Source organism: Eleginops maclovinus, chromosome 4 (genome assembly GCF_036324505.1).
Source record: "Eleginops maclovinus isolate JMC-PN-2008 ecotype Puerto Natales chromosome 4, JC_Emac_rtc_rv5, whole genome shotgun sequence".
NCBI lineage: Eukaryota > Metazoa > Chordata > Actinopteri > Perciformes > Eleginopidae > Eleginops > Eleginops maclovinus.
Window position 1 is genome coordinate 15,414,506 of NC_086352.1, and position 14,953 is coordinate 15,429,458.

General features: G+C 40.9%; 2 protein-coding genes across 4 annotated transcripts; one reads left to right on the forward strand and one right to left on the reverse strand.

Annotated features, from left to right (window-relative positions):
- Nucleotides 1-565: 565 nt before the first annotated feature.
- foxf1 (forkhead box F1) lies at nt 566-3,959 on the forward strand. The gene is made up of 2 exons (XM_063880512.1): nt 566-1,849; nt 3,039-3,959. The coding sequence occupies exons 1-2, from the start codon at nt 871-873 to the stop codon at nt 3,200-3,202; spliced, it is 1,143 nt and encodes a 380-aa protein (XP_063736582.1). The 5' UTR covers nt 566-870; the 3' UTR covers nt 3,203-3,959.
- A 2,132-nt stretch (nt 3,960-6,091) lies between these two features.
- mthfsd (methenyltetrahydrofolate synthetase domain containing) lies at nt 6,092-12,992 on the reverse strand. 3 transcript variants are annotated; one of them, XM_063881261.1, is made up of 9 exons: nt 12,844-12,992; nt 12,411-12,514; nt 11,728-11,841; nt 11,553-11,666; nt 11,127-11,240; nt 10,948-11,038; nt 9,461-9,573; nt 9,174-9,299; nt 6,092-8,148 (listed from the first exon to the last, which is right to left on the reverse strand). In XM_063881261.1, exons 1-9 carry the CDS (start codon nt 12,869-12,871, stop codon nt 7,408-7,410), a joined length of 1,545 nt encoding a protein of 514 aa, XP_063737331.1. In that variant the 5' UTR covers nt 12,872-12,992; the 3' UTR covers nt 6,092-7,407. The 3 variants fall into 3 exon arrangements, with proteins under 3 accessions (XP_063737331.1, XP_063737329.1, XP_063737330.1); XM_063881259.1 differs by lacking the exon at nt 11,728-11,841; XM_063881260.1 differs by lacking the exon at nt 11,553-11,666.
- Between the last annotated feature and the right edge of the window lie 1,961 nt (nt 12,993-14,953).

The window sequence follows — 14,953 nt, forward strand, 5'->3', positions numbered from 1 at the left end:
TGGCTTGAATAAGAGGGGCAAGTTCTCTGGATATTACTGTTAAATACAATTAAAATGTTTATTAAAATATTTCACAAGTTTAATAGAGTTGCAAATGAGACATGGGGTACGTGCCGTGCTGCTGCATCAATCATGTGGCCGGAAAGTGAAGGATACTGCTTGCACTGCACGATCACGAATCTATAGTTTACATAACTTGCATTAGTATTCAGCATTAAACATACAAATATAAATACAATTAAGTTGTTCTACAAAGCACGGCATTAATAATCATTATCTAAATGCCTTTTAAGTGTAGTCATAAGTGTGCTGTTGCATAATATATGATCATCCATTTTAATTCAGTTAAATTCTGGTGCATATAATAACATATACGTTTTGCAGAATATACCGGAGAAACGTTCCCTATTTTAATGTAAGGTAGAGAAAAACATTTCCCTGAAAAGTGAACGCACACAGATGTGCATGCTTACAGCCCACCACTGGAGTAGGAGGGATCTGGGAGGGGCCCCAACATTAGGATGGCCAAGACATCCAGCTTCCAATGCGCTGGTGGCAACAGATAAGTAAAAAGTGAGCTCCTCGGACGCACGACAACACACCAACTGAAGTGGAAAGCGGCTCCTGTTCTGCTCCTCATCCCATTTCGGACGCGTAGTACAAGGCTTCAGGCTGCTGCAGGACTGCATCGAGAGGAAGAAGTCAGAGTTAGGAAGGCAGTTTCGATTTGGGCTCGCTCGTAAAGTTTCCCTACGGTTTCTTGTTTGACTCTTTATGCCAACTCATTAGCATCTTACTTCGTATAGTTTATAGCTGGAAAGGTGGAAACCAACTATTTTCGTTTGCCATCTCGAAGATTACATTTAACTAATGACGGCAGAGGTCCAGCAGCCCCCAGCGCAGACTCCTGCTCAGAGCAGTCCAATGTCTGCCCCGGAGAAGCCGCACGGACAGACGGCAGTGATGGAAACTGCATCCTCCACTACGAAAACCAAAAAGACAAACGCGGGGATCCGCAGACCAGAGAAACCCCCATATTCATACATCGCCTTAATAGTCATGGCTATCCAGAGCTCTCCAACCAAGCGCCTGACGCTCAGTGAAATATACCAGTTCCTACAGAGCCGTTTCCCGTTTTTCCGGGGCTCATACCAGGGATGGAAGAACTCCGTGCGTCACAACTTGTCTCTGAACGAATGCTTCATAAAACTACCCAAGGGCCTCGGCAGGCCCGGGAAAGGCCACTACTGGACTATCGACCCGGCTAGTGAGTTTATGTTTGAGGAAGGGTCCTTCAGAAGGAGACCCAGGGGTTTTAGGCGCAAGTGCCAGGCGCTCAAGCCCATGTACAGCATGATGAACGGCCTGGGCTTCAACCACATCCCCGAGTCCTACAACTTCCAGGGGAGCGGCGGGGGACTATCCTGTCCACCTAACGGCCTGTCCCTGGACAGCGGGATTGGGATGATGAATGGACACTTGGCGGGTAACATGGAAGGGATGGGTCTGTCCGGGCACACCATGTCACACTTGTCGACCAACGGTGGACATTCCTACATGGGAAGTTGTACAGGATCCACCGGGAGTGATTATCCACACCACGACAATTCCGGCTCCCCTCTGCTCACCAGTGGAGGAGTCATGGAGCCTCATCCGGTCTACTCGAGCTCAGCCTCTGCGTGGGCTCCGGCCCCCTCGGCCTCTATGAATAACGGGGCCTCCTACATAAAACAGCAGCCTCTATCTCCTTGTAACCCAGGGGCAAACTCACTGCAGCCAAGCTTGCCCACACATTCATTAGACCAATCGTACTTGCACCAGAACGGGCACAGTACTACAGATTTACAAGGTAAGCTCATTCACCTCTAATTTATCTGCTTAAAAACACTTGAACATTGTCATGAGGAAAAACGTGTGGAGATAAATCAAATCATAGTAGCCTAGAATGTGATTCATATTTATAAATAACACTACAATACATTTAATTACAAGAAGTCCACACAATATTCTCTACCTAGGGTAACAGGTTTTTATGATCGTGGGTCTAATAGAAATACTGAGCAGCTTTAGATTTCCGTAGTGGAATATCACACTGTATTTGTCACTAAACATGGGCTCATCTCAACAACTATTATATACAAAACGGAAGAATAAAAAATAAATCAAGCCAATTAAGGACAATTCTGAAACAAAAAAGAAACCACGTATTTCTTTCACAAAAATGTAAGCTCCATCACTGTCCTGCTCTAATTAGGCAGTTACAACTCGCACGGTTTCAGTTTCCCCAAGTGATAAAGAAAAGAGGGTTGGGATAGTCTGCCGGGACAGTTTAGAGCCTTGCCAATCTCCGGGCAAGAAAACAAGCGAGGCCAAGAGCAGCCTGCCTTGCCCTGAGGCACTTAGTCCTCCGGGACTGGCGTGCAAGAGAGCCACTGTCAATTAGCCCTGCAAACCCGCCTCGGCTTTCCACAAGTTTAATCGCGCTTGCTAAATGGACTTTGAGTCTGTGAGGAATAGGCCTATACACATGTGTCTGACTAAATAAAAGTGAGTGGAAATATTAGTTTGTCCTTCATAAATTAAATAAGCTAAAGTATTGGAATATTATTATAAAGAATAATGGTAATCTCTGAGAAAATGTTAAATAATGAGCTTCCTTTTCAAACAATAACATGTGGTTGACAGCTGTTGAAAACAAAATACGTGTTAGTAAGGTTGGACACTATTTCATTTAACATAGGTTTTTCAAGTTACAATAATTATTCATTTTCATCTAATTATTATTATTGTAATATTATCTAATAGGCTACAAATAGATCCATGAAATTAGAGTAATGGCTGTTCTAAGATGAAATTTCATTTTAACCAGAACTAATTGACAATTAACCATTACAGCCTACATCTAGTATTTATACAATCATTCTATTATGTTTAGATGGGTTTTATTGTAGGCTATAGCTTCAAACAGCATTATTGAAAAGTTGTCATGTTTCATAAACTTATTTTTGACGGTATATTTTAAATGTTCTTTTCCACAGGTATTCCTCGGTACCATTCCCAGTCTCCAAGCATGTGTGACCGAAAGGAGTTTGTGTTCTCGTTCAACGCCATGACGTCTTCTGCGATGCACTCACCGAGCAGCAGCTCGTACTACCACCACCAGCAGGTTTCCTACCAGGACATTAAGCCCTGCGTCATGTGATGCCCCGGCGGACAACCCGCAGACCAGAGGACGGTTTCCCAGGTCGGTGAACTGAAAGGAGAACAAATGAGTTAACTAACCACTGAGAGACATAAAGGCATGCCCCGGCCAATGGAGAGCGTTCACAGCTTCGAGCCGACCGGACTACTTTTATGTACTGTTTCACACAGCGACAACACGGAGACAGGCCCATCACAAATCACCCACATAATAATGATAATAACAATAATAATAATATATAATAATGATAATAATAATAATGATAATAAAGAAAAACGTTTTCATGCCATCAACATCGACCAGCGGGGTAAAGACTGGGTGTATGAAACCCTGCTGCTGTTTGGTACTTAGTCCTTCTTAGCGGATGACTACCACTTCACACTTTTGTTATTTTTGTTTTTCTTCTTGAAGTAAGTCAATGTAAAAATGCACACACTTTTATCTGCCTAAAGTTTTAACTTGTCTTTTCTTTGACAAATTAGATTGAGGCTCCTTTTTTTTCTTTCTTGGACTTCCATACCAGCGTTGAATTTTGGAATGAACCGTTTTAGACATCACATAAACATGTTCATATATTCTGTGTAAAAATTGATGAAGGCACTTTTTGAATAGCCTATAAGCGCATCTTTTTATTTATTCTTGTGGCCTACATATTTTAATTTCAGGCGAATTGGCCAAAGACGTATATTCTTTATTGGCAATATTTGTCAGAACGCTTGTTATTTGTTTTAAAATGAAAATTGAGGATATATTGTAAGCACTGTTATGTCGTTTGTGTTAGATCTATGTAGACCATTACTTTCAGCACTGTATACTTATATTATGTTAGAAAATTAGCAAGAGTTCATCAACGAGGGCTAATTTTTAGGTTATATAACAACAAATCATTTGTAAAGAAATAAAAATATATCTGTTGGGCTGTTGAAGCCTGAATACACAAAACAATCGATTTCATTACTCACCCACAATTCATGCCAATGTTTTCGTGACACCGCAAAAAAAGAGGAGAAAATGTTGGCAGCAGTTTAAGATTAAAGGCAATTCTGCTTTTTCACTATGTATAATTATTCAAGAGGTTTCTTAAATGAATGTTTAGACTTTCAATTAATTTCTTAATTAACGAAAAAGGCGATACTATGTTCTGATTTTAGTGCTTTGGTGATAGCGAAGCCAAAAAAGGAAGCATAACAACCACAATAACGTGGTCCTACTACTGCAGTACAGACAAAAATATTCCTAAATGCTAGGATTATCACAGTGATGTCTTGTTATAATGCGGATCATGATTAAGCCCAGTCAAGTTTATTTTCACCAAGAGTCATGCATGATAATCCTTAAATTAAATTGACATTTCAGGGAAAAAATCTAACTTTTCACAAACCGATGATTAATTGGTAATAGATTTGAAATAAAAGGCTTTAGGAATAAATCCTTTGCCCTCTATGTAGGGAGAGTGTGCGCAGCAATTAAAGGATAAGAAATCACTGGTATAGATCTCACACGCCTTTGGTTACAGGCTGAAAAACTGCTTTTTGTTACAAGGATGGTCCTTCTGAATAACTCAGGGTATATAAAATGCATTAACTTCAGTGAATATACACAAAAACTGGGTTTTAACTAACAACTTATAAAGACAAAGGTAGAAGCTTTTTTCTTTTACTTTTTATTAAGGAAAATATCAACCTTGAAATGAGTTGCAGAGAAATAGTTAATAGATGAATACCTATTCACACCATAAAAATACCACAGCCAGTTGTGTTACCACCAAATACCAAAATGCTTAATTTGTTGGTTATCTGCCTAATCATTGGTCAGATTTAATGGCTGTGTACTTAAGTTATGCAATTTATAATTGGTACAAAGTGTAGTTTTATTGACTACAATATGTTTTGTTTAAAGGTGTCAACATTAATAACAGTTGCGTGGGCAGCACGGCGGCAGTAATCTATTATTTCTTTTAGACTCTAGTTCACTGAGTGTTTTGTCTTGCGAGTAGGCTCAAATAACAGGATTGTAATTTAAGAGGTCTTGTTCATTTTACTTAGCAAGTAATGCTGTTAAGGCATGTGTGTACACATACATCTGTGTTTTAATACTCGTGTAGCTCCGAAATCTAACAACATGACCACTGACTGAACCCCAGTAAAAACGAGCATGCCTTTAAGCACAGGGACTGGAACAGCATTAACAAACTGATGGCATTTGCCGAGGCCCAGCTCTGGCGGGGCTGAGGGAGAGAGAAAGAGATCGGGCTCCACAGCTGTTCCCTCACCAGGCCTGGATGACAGTTCCATAAAAAGCCAGAGCTGTGCAGACAGACATACTGTGTGCTTGTGTCTCAATCAAGACTTCAGTGAAAACAGGATGCTGGTCTGGCACTGCAGACTGACAGGAGAGTGAGTTACCAGGTAATGTGTGCAGACACAGGAACACTTTGACTTTACCGGACACAAGATACAGGCTCTTGTGTTTTGATGAATGGTTTGTACATGTGTAAGTACCAGCATTTGAGAACAGATTCATTTTTAACTTTTACTTTATACCTAAACAGCGCAACAATAATTGATCGCCCTATATGATTTGTAATGCAAACTTTCCAAATTTCAAAGTCACTAACGTGCAATCTATATTTGTGTTGTATTTGTGCGAGTTCAGTTGTCTGGTTTAGGTTTAAATTGTGACGGTAATTAATGCCTCTTTGGTGAAAAGTATTATTTGCAAGAATGTGAGGAGCTGAGGGGGAGTTGGGTTTTATCAAAGTTCACTGGTCAATATCCAAAAACAGGCAGTTTCCTAAATTCTGCCAATGACCTCAAATATTTTTCATGATCAACAGAAAGATGCTGCATTTATGTTTGTGGAAAAAAAAAAGACACTAAGCTGAACCAGTACAGTCAAAAGCTTTAGTAAAGAATGTTATACAGCAACGTGTTACAAACAGTTACCACTAAACAGCAGCCAGGCCTGGCAGCATCTCCTAAAAAGTGAAATGGTGAGGCTGGCTGCATAATCAAACCGGTCTAACTAAACAGAATGCCTTGAACAACTTATTCCTAATCAACAAAAAAGGTACAAATATCAACTTTCAAATGTACAATGTGTATTTTCAAAATATTCTGAAAAAAACCTTAGTAAAAACCACAGTAATCAAGTAGAAATCAAAAAGGTATAGCTCCAACAAGGCTACACAAAGTCCTAAATTATTAAGTATGTTTAGATGTTTATAATCTACAACGAGATCGTAGTCAAAATACACTGTACAATCATGTTGGTTTTTAGAGAATTCCTAAATCCTGTGTTATGAGCCAGGATGAACTACAATTTCATATCACAACTAAAATATGGCTTTTCAAACATCTTCTAAATTTGTCTAACGTCAAAATTTGCTCCAGATTTATGGCAGTCTATTTCAAAATGGAGCACATTATTTAAGGAAAATAATAATGCAGTTATGGGCAATTCAAATTTGAGACATTCTGTGAACATTGCATGACATTTTAAGAAGAGGTAAGAAAGAAAAAAGGGGGTTTTGCAAAGTGTTTTAAAAAGTTTGTTGTGTTGTCTATACGGATATATAAATGTTAGACCAAGGATTATTCTCTATAATTCACGTCTCCTAGCTCGGGAATCATCAAGATTGTATAAACTTTGTAAATTATGGCGCCATCTTTAACAACAAAAACAAACCAGTTAAAAGGTTTTAAAAATCAAGCAGACAACGGTCTGAAAACAAAACCCTCTGAGGAGGTAACACTGATAACTGGTTATAGGAAAAAAAAAACGTACTGAACACTTAACAGCTAATTCTACGCTTGTATTTTTAACAAAAGAGACTGTGTTGAAGAAATTCATTGCAGCCTAAAAAAATAATGAACCACCTTTAAGCAATGAAGGTTGTGTGAACACAGACCAGCAGGTAGGGGTGTGTGCGTGTGTGCGTCTGAAAAGGCACATAGGTAAATTATTGTGAAATGGTATGTATAAAAAAAAAAAAATCTAGGGAAATGCTTTTCGTTTTAAGAATTGCATATTCGAGTCATATTTAGGTAAGCGTTAGCCTTAGCGGTCAAATTAGATGTCTATGGTCCAAATATCTGATTTCCTCTTGTAATAAATCCCAAAATATATAAAACAAACTAGATTCTTAAGGCATTTAAGGTTGTTTCACGATAAACACTCCTTTGACTGAGTATTGCTTATTGCCGTTACTGCTCAGCCTTCTCATTGGTATCACTCTCAGCATCTGGGGGAGCCGTTTTTGTCTCCGGAGCCGTTGATGGTCTTTCTCTCCGGTTGGACTGTCCAGCCCTCTTGCCTCCCCGCTGGCTCTTGGCCAGCTCAGCCTGCAGACTGTGACCATTCAGACTGAGATCCTGAAGGGACTCCAGGGCCACCTCTGCAGCCTGAGGGTCGCTGTAGTCGAGGAAGGCCCTGTGTTGAGCTCCCTGCCAGGTGAGCCTCAGTGGGATGGCCTCCCTCTCTCTGAGCGCCGTCTTCAGCTCACTAACACGCAGCCCAGCAGGGATTCCCCCCAGGTAAACTGTGGTCACACTCAGAGGGAGCCTACGTTGAGCTGTTACTTCACTTCCACCCTCCTCTTGATCCTTCTCCCTCATGTTATCACCTCTTCTTCCCCTTCCTCTCTTATTGAATTCTCTGTCATTATCTCCCCCGCCATCTCCTCTGACTTCTTTCCTCACTCTCGGTGGACGCTGCCTCGGTTTCTGATCTGACTCCCCTGTTTTCTCCTGTTTGGACTCTCCCTCATCATCTTGCTGTATGTTTCTCCTTGGCCTCCGTCTGGGTGGCCTTTTGGTTTGACCTGTCTGCAGACCAGGCTCTGTTGCCTCGGGCGCCACGCCCAGTGTTACGTCCTTTCCCCCCTGTTCCTCCAGGTCACGCAGCTTCTTCAGGACGGGGATCTTCTCCAGCTTTTCTGGGTCCAACTGGAGACACAAAACAATCTCAGTAGGGCTGAAGGGGAAGGGTTTCAAACACACACCAACAAATAGTTCTCAGAGCCCATACCTATGATTAAGTCAAATTAATAATCCAAAATCTGATAAGGTAATTGGTATTATTCCATCCTGCTCAGAGCCCATACATAGCAACAGGACAGTTCACTTCCCAAGCAGTTAAAAATAAAGACTGCCCTCTTGATTTGTTGGGCCTGTAAGTGTCTTGGCAGCCTTTGATAGGGAGCAGTCCTGTAAAGGATATACGGGGCTATTGTTTTTGCACTGGCCTGTTTGACCCGACGTTCCCCTGCCGTTGTAGAGCCAAGCTGGCTGGGCAGAGGAGCCTTTGATGATCAGACATGGCCTTCCTGCCAGTGAGGTCACTGGGTCCTGTTTACTTACATGCATGTCTTAAGGAGCCCAGAGGTAGCCTACACACTCATGGCAGGAATAATGCGCCAATAATGTCAAATAAAAGACAAATTATCAGGTGGAAAAAACACTGAACATCTCCATCAGTGTCAGTGAATCAGAAGCAGTTTAAGGTTTGGACTAAACTTTACAAATATACAGTTAATAACATTGGCTTTTTTTGCTTTAACTTTTTAAGTCTTTTGTTTCTAATTTTTCATGAAAGTATGTTTGTGTAAATAGTTTTCTTACTATTACTGATTAAAAAAGGTAAAAGAAGAGTGAATATGGCAACACAGATGTGTGATTACATTACATGTCCATGAGAGGGCAGTGTTGCTAAATATTACGTGAGGCAGTCACCACAGAGCATCTCTGTACAATAAGCTTTTATCTGCTTCACTTAAAAAGACGTAAAGATGTGTAGTTACTCCGTGTGCAAGGAGGTGGATTTAGTCATGGTTTATTTCCTTCATCTCTGCCCTATTTTCAAACTGACCTTAAAATAAAATACACCCAAAATTAAAGTCTGACCCCCTGCATGTGTGTATACTGGAACACAGTAGAACTTCACTAAAAAAACAAAAAGTATTTAAACGTACCTTAGACCAAATGATTCCCAGCGGTTTGGGGGTCTGGCATTTTGTTTCAATAACTCTGGTGGGTGTGAGGATGTAGTCCACAGTCAGGTCATGACTTTCAATTAACTCCTCGGGAAAGTCCATCACCTGAAAGCATACACATAATAATTAGAAACAAAACAGATCAGTAATCAAGTGTTTGATAAACAAAGCAATGTAAAAAGAACCTTCATTATGAAAAGATAAGGGAAGCATTTGTAAATTCATTGTTTAGGTTAATGAGCTCTGATTAAGAGAAAAAAACTAACCTGGCAGTCATGGACGATGGTAACCACCACAGTAGACTCATCAACAGCTCCCATTGACACCATCATGCCGTACTCCAAGTCAGCAAAGCCTTCTCCTTTCCCAATGCGCAAGCCTGCAGAAAGCCATAAAGACACAAGTACCTTTTTCAATGGGAGGTTTTGCAATGGGATAAAGAATAAGTTAACATTCATTTTTAGAGCAGCATTGTTTAACGAGGACAATCAAAGATCAACGAAGGGTAAAAAAGTGTAAAGATCGTACAGCTGTAGTAATGTTTCAGATTAATAGAATCGACACAATGAAGATCTGTACTCACTATGTTAAATATACACTGCCCAGCCAAAAAAAAGGTCACAAGCCCGTGGGGGGCAGTGCTATGATCTGGGCTGGCTGCAGTTGGTCTGGTCTAGGTTCAGCAATGTTATGTGCCCAAAGAATGAGGTCAGCTGACTACCTGAATATACTGAATGACCAGGTTATTCCATCAATGGATTTTTTCTTCCCCGATGGCACGGGCATGTTCCAAGACGACAATGCCAGGATCCATCGGGCTCAAATTGTGAAAGAGTGGTTCAGGGAGCATGAGACATTATTTTCACACATGGATTGGCCACCACAGAGTCCAGACCTGAACCCGATTGAGAATCTTTGGGGTGTGCTGGAGAAGACTTTGCACAGTGGTCCGAATCTCCCGTCATCAATATGATTTTGGCAAAAAATTAATGCAAGACAGAAATAAATGTTGTGACGTTGCAGAAGCTTGTGGAAACGATGCCACAGCGAATGCATGCCATAATCAAAGCTAAAGGCGGTCCAACGAATATTAGAGTGTGTGACCTTTTTTTTCACCAGGCAGTGTATATGTTTAACAGCAACATTGCTTATCTCTGGACTTTGTAAATGAGGGCCGAAAGGCATTGTATGTGATGGGACAATTCGCATCAGCGGAGGAACACAGTAGAAGCGATATGGATCTGATTCTGCACACCTCTCATTTTTGTTTTCCACAACTTCCTGTCCTGGTGCCTCAGAGCGAGAATCACAAGCAATGATCACAAGGCAATATTTGATACAATTATCAAGGCAGTATAATCAATATAATCCATGGACTTTGTTGTGGGCAGTTTTGTGTAAACACCATTTTTTTTTATACCTTACCACATCTGGAAAGAATGTATTGAATGTATTTTTGGAGCTTTAAGCATCACAAGCCAAGTCCATCCATCAAGCTCAATTATATTTGAGGAGGCTGACATCTCCAACACTTTGCAACTCATAACAAAGCAATTTAGATTGATTAGTGGCACTACATGTACAGAATAATATGCACTAGTATTTTAGGAATATACTGTCCCTTTAAACTAAAACAGACATTTCAAATGGTCTCAAAAACTGAGGCATAATGCTTTTAATCATTATAAAATAAAAAAAATCAATAAACACGCACATTAGAATTATGTTCATACAAATCGGTTATAATGATCACCTTTCTCGGACACCGCCACAGAGCCGACCACCACCAGGTCTACCTTCACTTTTGAATCCAGGCCAACAGGCACACTGAAGTCTTTCACACCCTAGAAAGTAAGAGAAGATAATAAACAAATTGAGAAATATTGGGGGATGAAAATTTGATGGAAATTTATAGATTCAGCGATTTGAAACCTGGGAAGAAGAGCAGATGCGCAGCTGTTCTTTGCTGGCCCCCTCGGGAGGAGTGATGTTGTTGAAAAGGCCAGTACGAAGACGAGGAGTTGGGACCAATAAAGTCTTCTGAGCCTGTGAAAGATTATCCCAAAAGTTAGCCATCAGATATTTACTCTTAGTGAATATAATTATCAGATAATTAACAGATTGAAAGAAGTTCAGTGAACAATAGTGATAATGATTATGAAATTTAGCCTTTAGTAGATTAAAAAAGCATTTGTTACAGCTCTGAGTTAGAGTAAAAAAAATGATTTTTTAATCCTCCTCGAGTTATTATTCTAAATCTCTAATTTGAACTCCTACATGTAGGGAAAATTGACATGGTAACAAAAAAGAAAATAGACAATTTTGTTCTTGGTATGTTTTTCCTCAGTGCAGTGCTACCTGTAGCACTGCCAGTCGAGCCCCCTCCAGAGGTTTATCAGGATCCACCTTCACCTCTGCGGCCCCAGTGAACACCGGCAGCTCAGACACTTTGGCACAGGCTGTGAAAGCACCCTGGTTGAGAAGAAAGGAGGAAAGGGTTGACAACAGTTGTTTTTTGACAAAGTTAACTTACTTCCAGAGTGACAAAGCGAGCCTGCTGCTGGGGTCTGTCTGGGTTAACTTTGACTGTCTTGCTGGACTTGAACTCCTGCAGGTCAGTAAGCCTGTTGCATGCTTGTATTGCACCCTGGGCACAAACAGTAAAGAGACGGTGTGAAAACCTCATATTCTGGGGATATTATTGCAACAATATGTTTTCCCATACAGATATTGACCTCCTTAAACAAGCATTATCTTCAAGTACCAATATAAGGAACACAAAGAGAATGCATGTTACAGCTTTCTGAAAATGTTTCACAAGATAACATACACTTTAATTATGAATGTTTGAGTGAGTATACATTGCAGGCTTTATTGAGAAATTCAACATATTACAACTTTGAATGGCTTTCTAGTGCGTTTTGTTATAATTAGCTCGTGTTAAATATCTGCGTAATTGTAACGTGTCATGACATACAGCGTCCTGTACACGTGGCCCCCATGCAGAAGACAGTTAACAAGTCAAAGTACGTAGTGCACCCTAGATAAAATGTGATTGAATGAATAAACAGATACCAGCCTTCGCAGCCATGTCGACATTAAAGCCACTGTATGTGTGAGTTAACAGTGTCTCCATTTGGATTATAACTACTTTAACGTTACAGAGGCACACCGTGTGGTCCAGCATGCTCCCTCAGTTAAATAGTTTTAACCCGCCTTGAAATTCGGTATTCTGTTGTGAACAGGCCTGGGGAAGTTGGCCAGATTGTTTTCTTCGATATAGTCCCAAACTTTTTGACGAATGTCCCATTTCGTCGCTCCTGGAGAGAAACAAGCGCAGGCTTCAGTAACAGATTCAATGTGAAGCACTGCTAACATTAGCCAAACTGCTACACGTTAGCATGCGCTGACATTCAAAAATAGCTACAAACCAAACATCCTGAATATTTAACCTATGGTATTTACTCCTACAACACGTTCAATAGTGTTATTGTTGATACACATTAGCTTCTTTCCCATCGGAACATCCAAAGTGAATGAAGTACGACGGAGCAGCATTAGCCAAACATTTCCAATTGCTATACATTATCGTGCATCGACATTCGGTTTTTTTTTACCACCAAAAATACTTCACGAACATTCAACTTACCCGGATTTATTTGTATAGCAGGCTCCATTGTGTAATTTGCAAAATAAATGTGTCTCTGAATTAACACTCGTAATACTCTTCACTACACGCAGTTAGGTCTTACACGTGAGTTCAGTAACATAACACTGATGGAACAGCTGCTTGTCACTGTTTATCATTGCTACGGTGGCTCAGACAAGTCATTTATAATCCAACGCGAAACTCAAAGCGCCACAATGAGGCCCAACAAATTGAGAGTGAACCATACAATATATGAAAGCATGTTTAACAAACATTGTATTACCAGACAGTTTTGAAATATCCGTTGTTATCGTGAGTATTTATATGTTTGCTGGGCAGTACTACCCCTTTCTTTTACGTGTTGGCCATTTGCTAGTGCAATTTTATTTAGCAGCTTTCATCATCCTGGCAACCCAAAGTGGTTTTGAAAATAAAAGGCGACAAAATAAAGACATAAAGTTTTAAAAAGACACACAGTGGGCTTGTATCCTACCAAACAGCACAAATGCTGCATTAGCTTGATACAGTATTTCTGCAACGAGTAAACACAATGCAAGTAGCAGATTTAATTTTGGTCAATTGCTCCTAACAATCATAGTTTACCAAACAATTTGAATGAAGCACTACTATTTTTAATGATCTTGTAGCATGATTTACCATTGCCACTAAAAAGAGGATTTTAATCCTATTTCTTGTGGTGGTTAAGCACACTGACTTTCATCTGCATAGAAATTGCAATAAGGTTTCAGGTTTCAAGGTTTCAAGGTTTCAAGGTTTCAAGGTTTTTATTTGTCATATGCACAGCAGATACAGCGTATATGTTGGCAATGAAAATCTTATGTCGCGTGCTCCTCCAACAACTCAACATACATGGTGCAAAAGATAAATAAAATAGTAAAAAAGAGAGAAGAATATTTACAATATCAACAATACAGATTTGAGGAGGTGAAATATATATATGTGGAATACATTGAGAGTATTTAAATACTTTACACTGTTGAATGAGGAGGTATGGACAGATGCATATATTATGTATAACAGATGTATATGGCAGATATGTATAATATATAGATATGTGTACTATAAACAGATATGTATGGCAGATGTGTATAATATATATATATATGTATGTGTGTACTATAAACAGATGTGAGTAGACATTCACACAGCTCAGGAGTTCAGTAGTCTTATAGCCTGTGGTATGAAACTGTCTCTGAGTCTGGTGGTCTTGGTCCGGATGCTGCGGTACCGTCTGCCAGACGGCAGCAGACAGAACAGATTGTTGCTGGGGTGATGGGGGTCCTTTAATATCCTACCGGCCTTCTTCCTACACCGCTGGGTGTAGAGGTCCTCCATGGATGGCAACTCCGTCCTGGTGATGTGCTGAGCAGTTTTCACCACCCTCTGTAGAGTCTTACGGTTGAGGGCGGTGCAACTGCCATACCAGGCGGTGATGCAGCCAGTCAGGATACTCTCGATGGTGCACCTGTAGAAGTTGCAGAGTATCCTGGAGTCCATGTTGAACTTCCGCAGCCTGCGGAGGAAGAAGAGCCGCTGTCGAGCCGTCTTGGATATGACCCTGGTGTGATGTGTCCATGTCAGGTCCTCACTGATGTTAACCCCGAGGAACCTGAAGCTGCTGACTCTCTCCACAGGAGTCCCGTCGATGGTGATGGGTGTGTGTGCTTCTCTCTGCCTCTTCCTGTAGTCCACAATCAGCTCCTTTGTTTTGCTGACGTTGAGATGGAGGTTGTTGTCCTGGCACCAAGATGTCAGGGCTCTGACCTCCTCTCTGTACGCCGTCTCGTCGCCGTCTGTGATCAGGCCGATGACGGTCGTGTCGTCAGCAAACTTGATGATGGTGTTGGAGCTGTGTGTGGCCACGCAGTCGTGCGTGAACAGGGAGTAGAGGAGAGGGCTGAGCACACAACCCTGAGGGGCTCCGGTGTTGAGGGTCAAGGTGGAGGATGTGATGTTCCCCATCCGCACTGCCTGGGATCTGCCCGTCAGGAAGCTCATGATCCAGTCACAGAGGGCGCTGTTGAGCCCAAGGTCCCTGAGCTTAATGATGAGCTTGGAGGGCACAATGGTGTTGAATGCTGAACTGTAG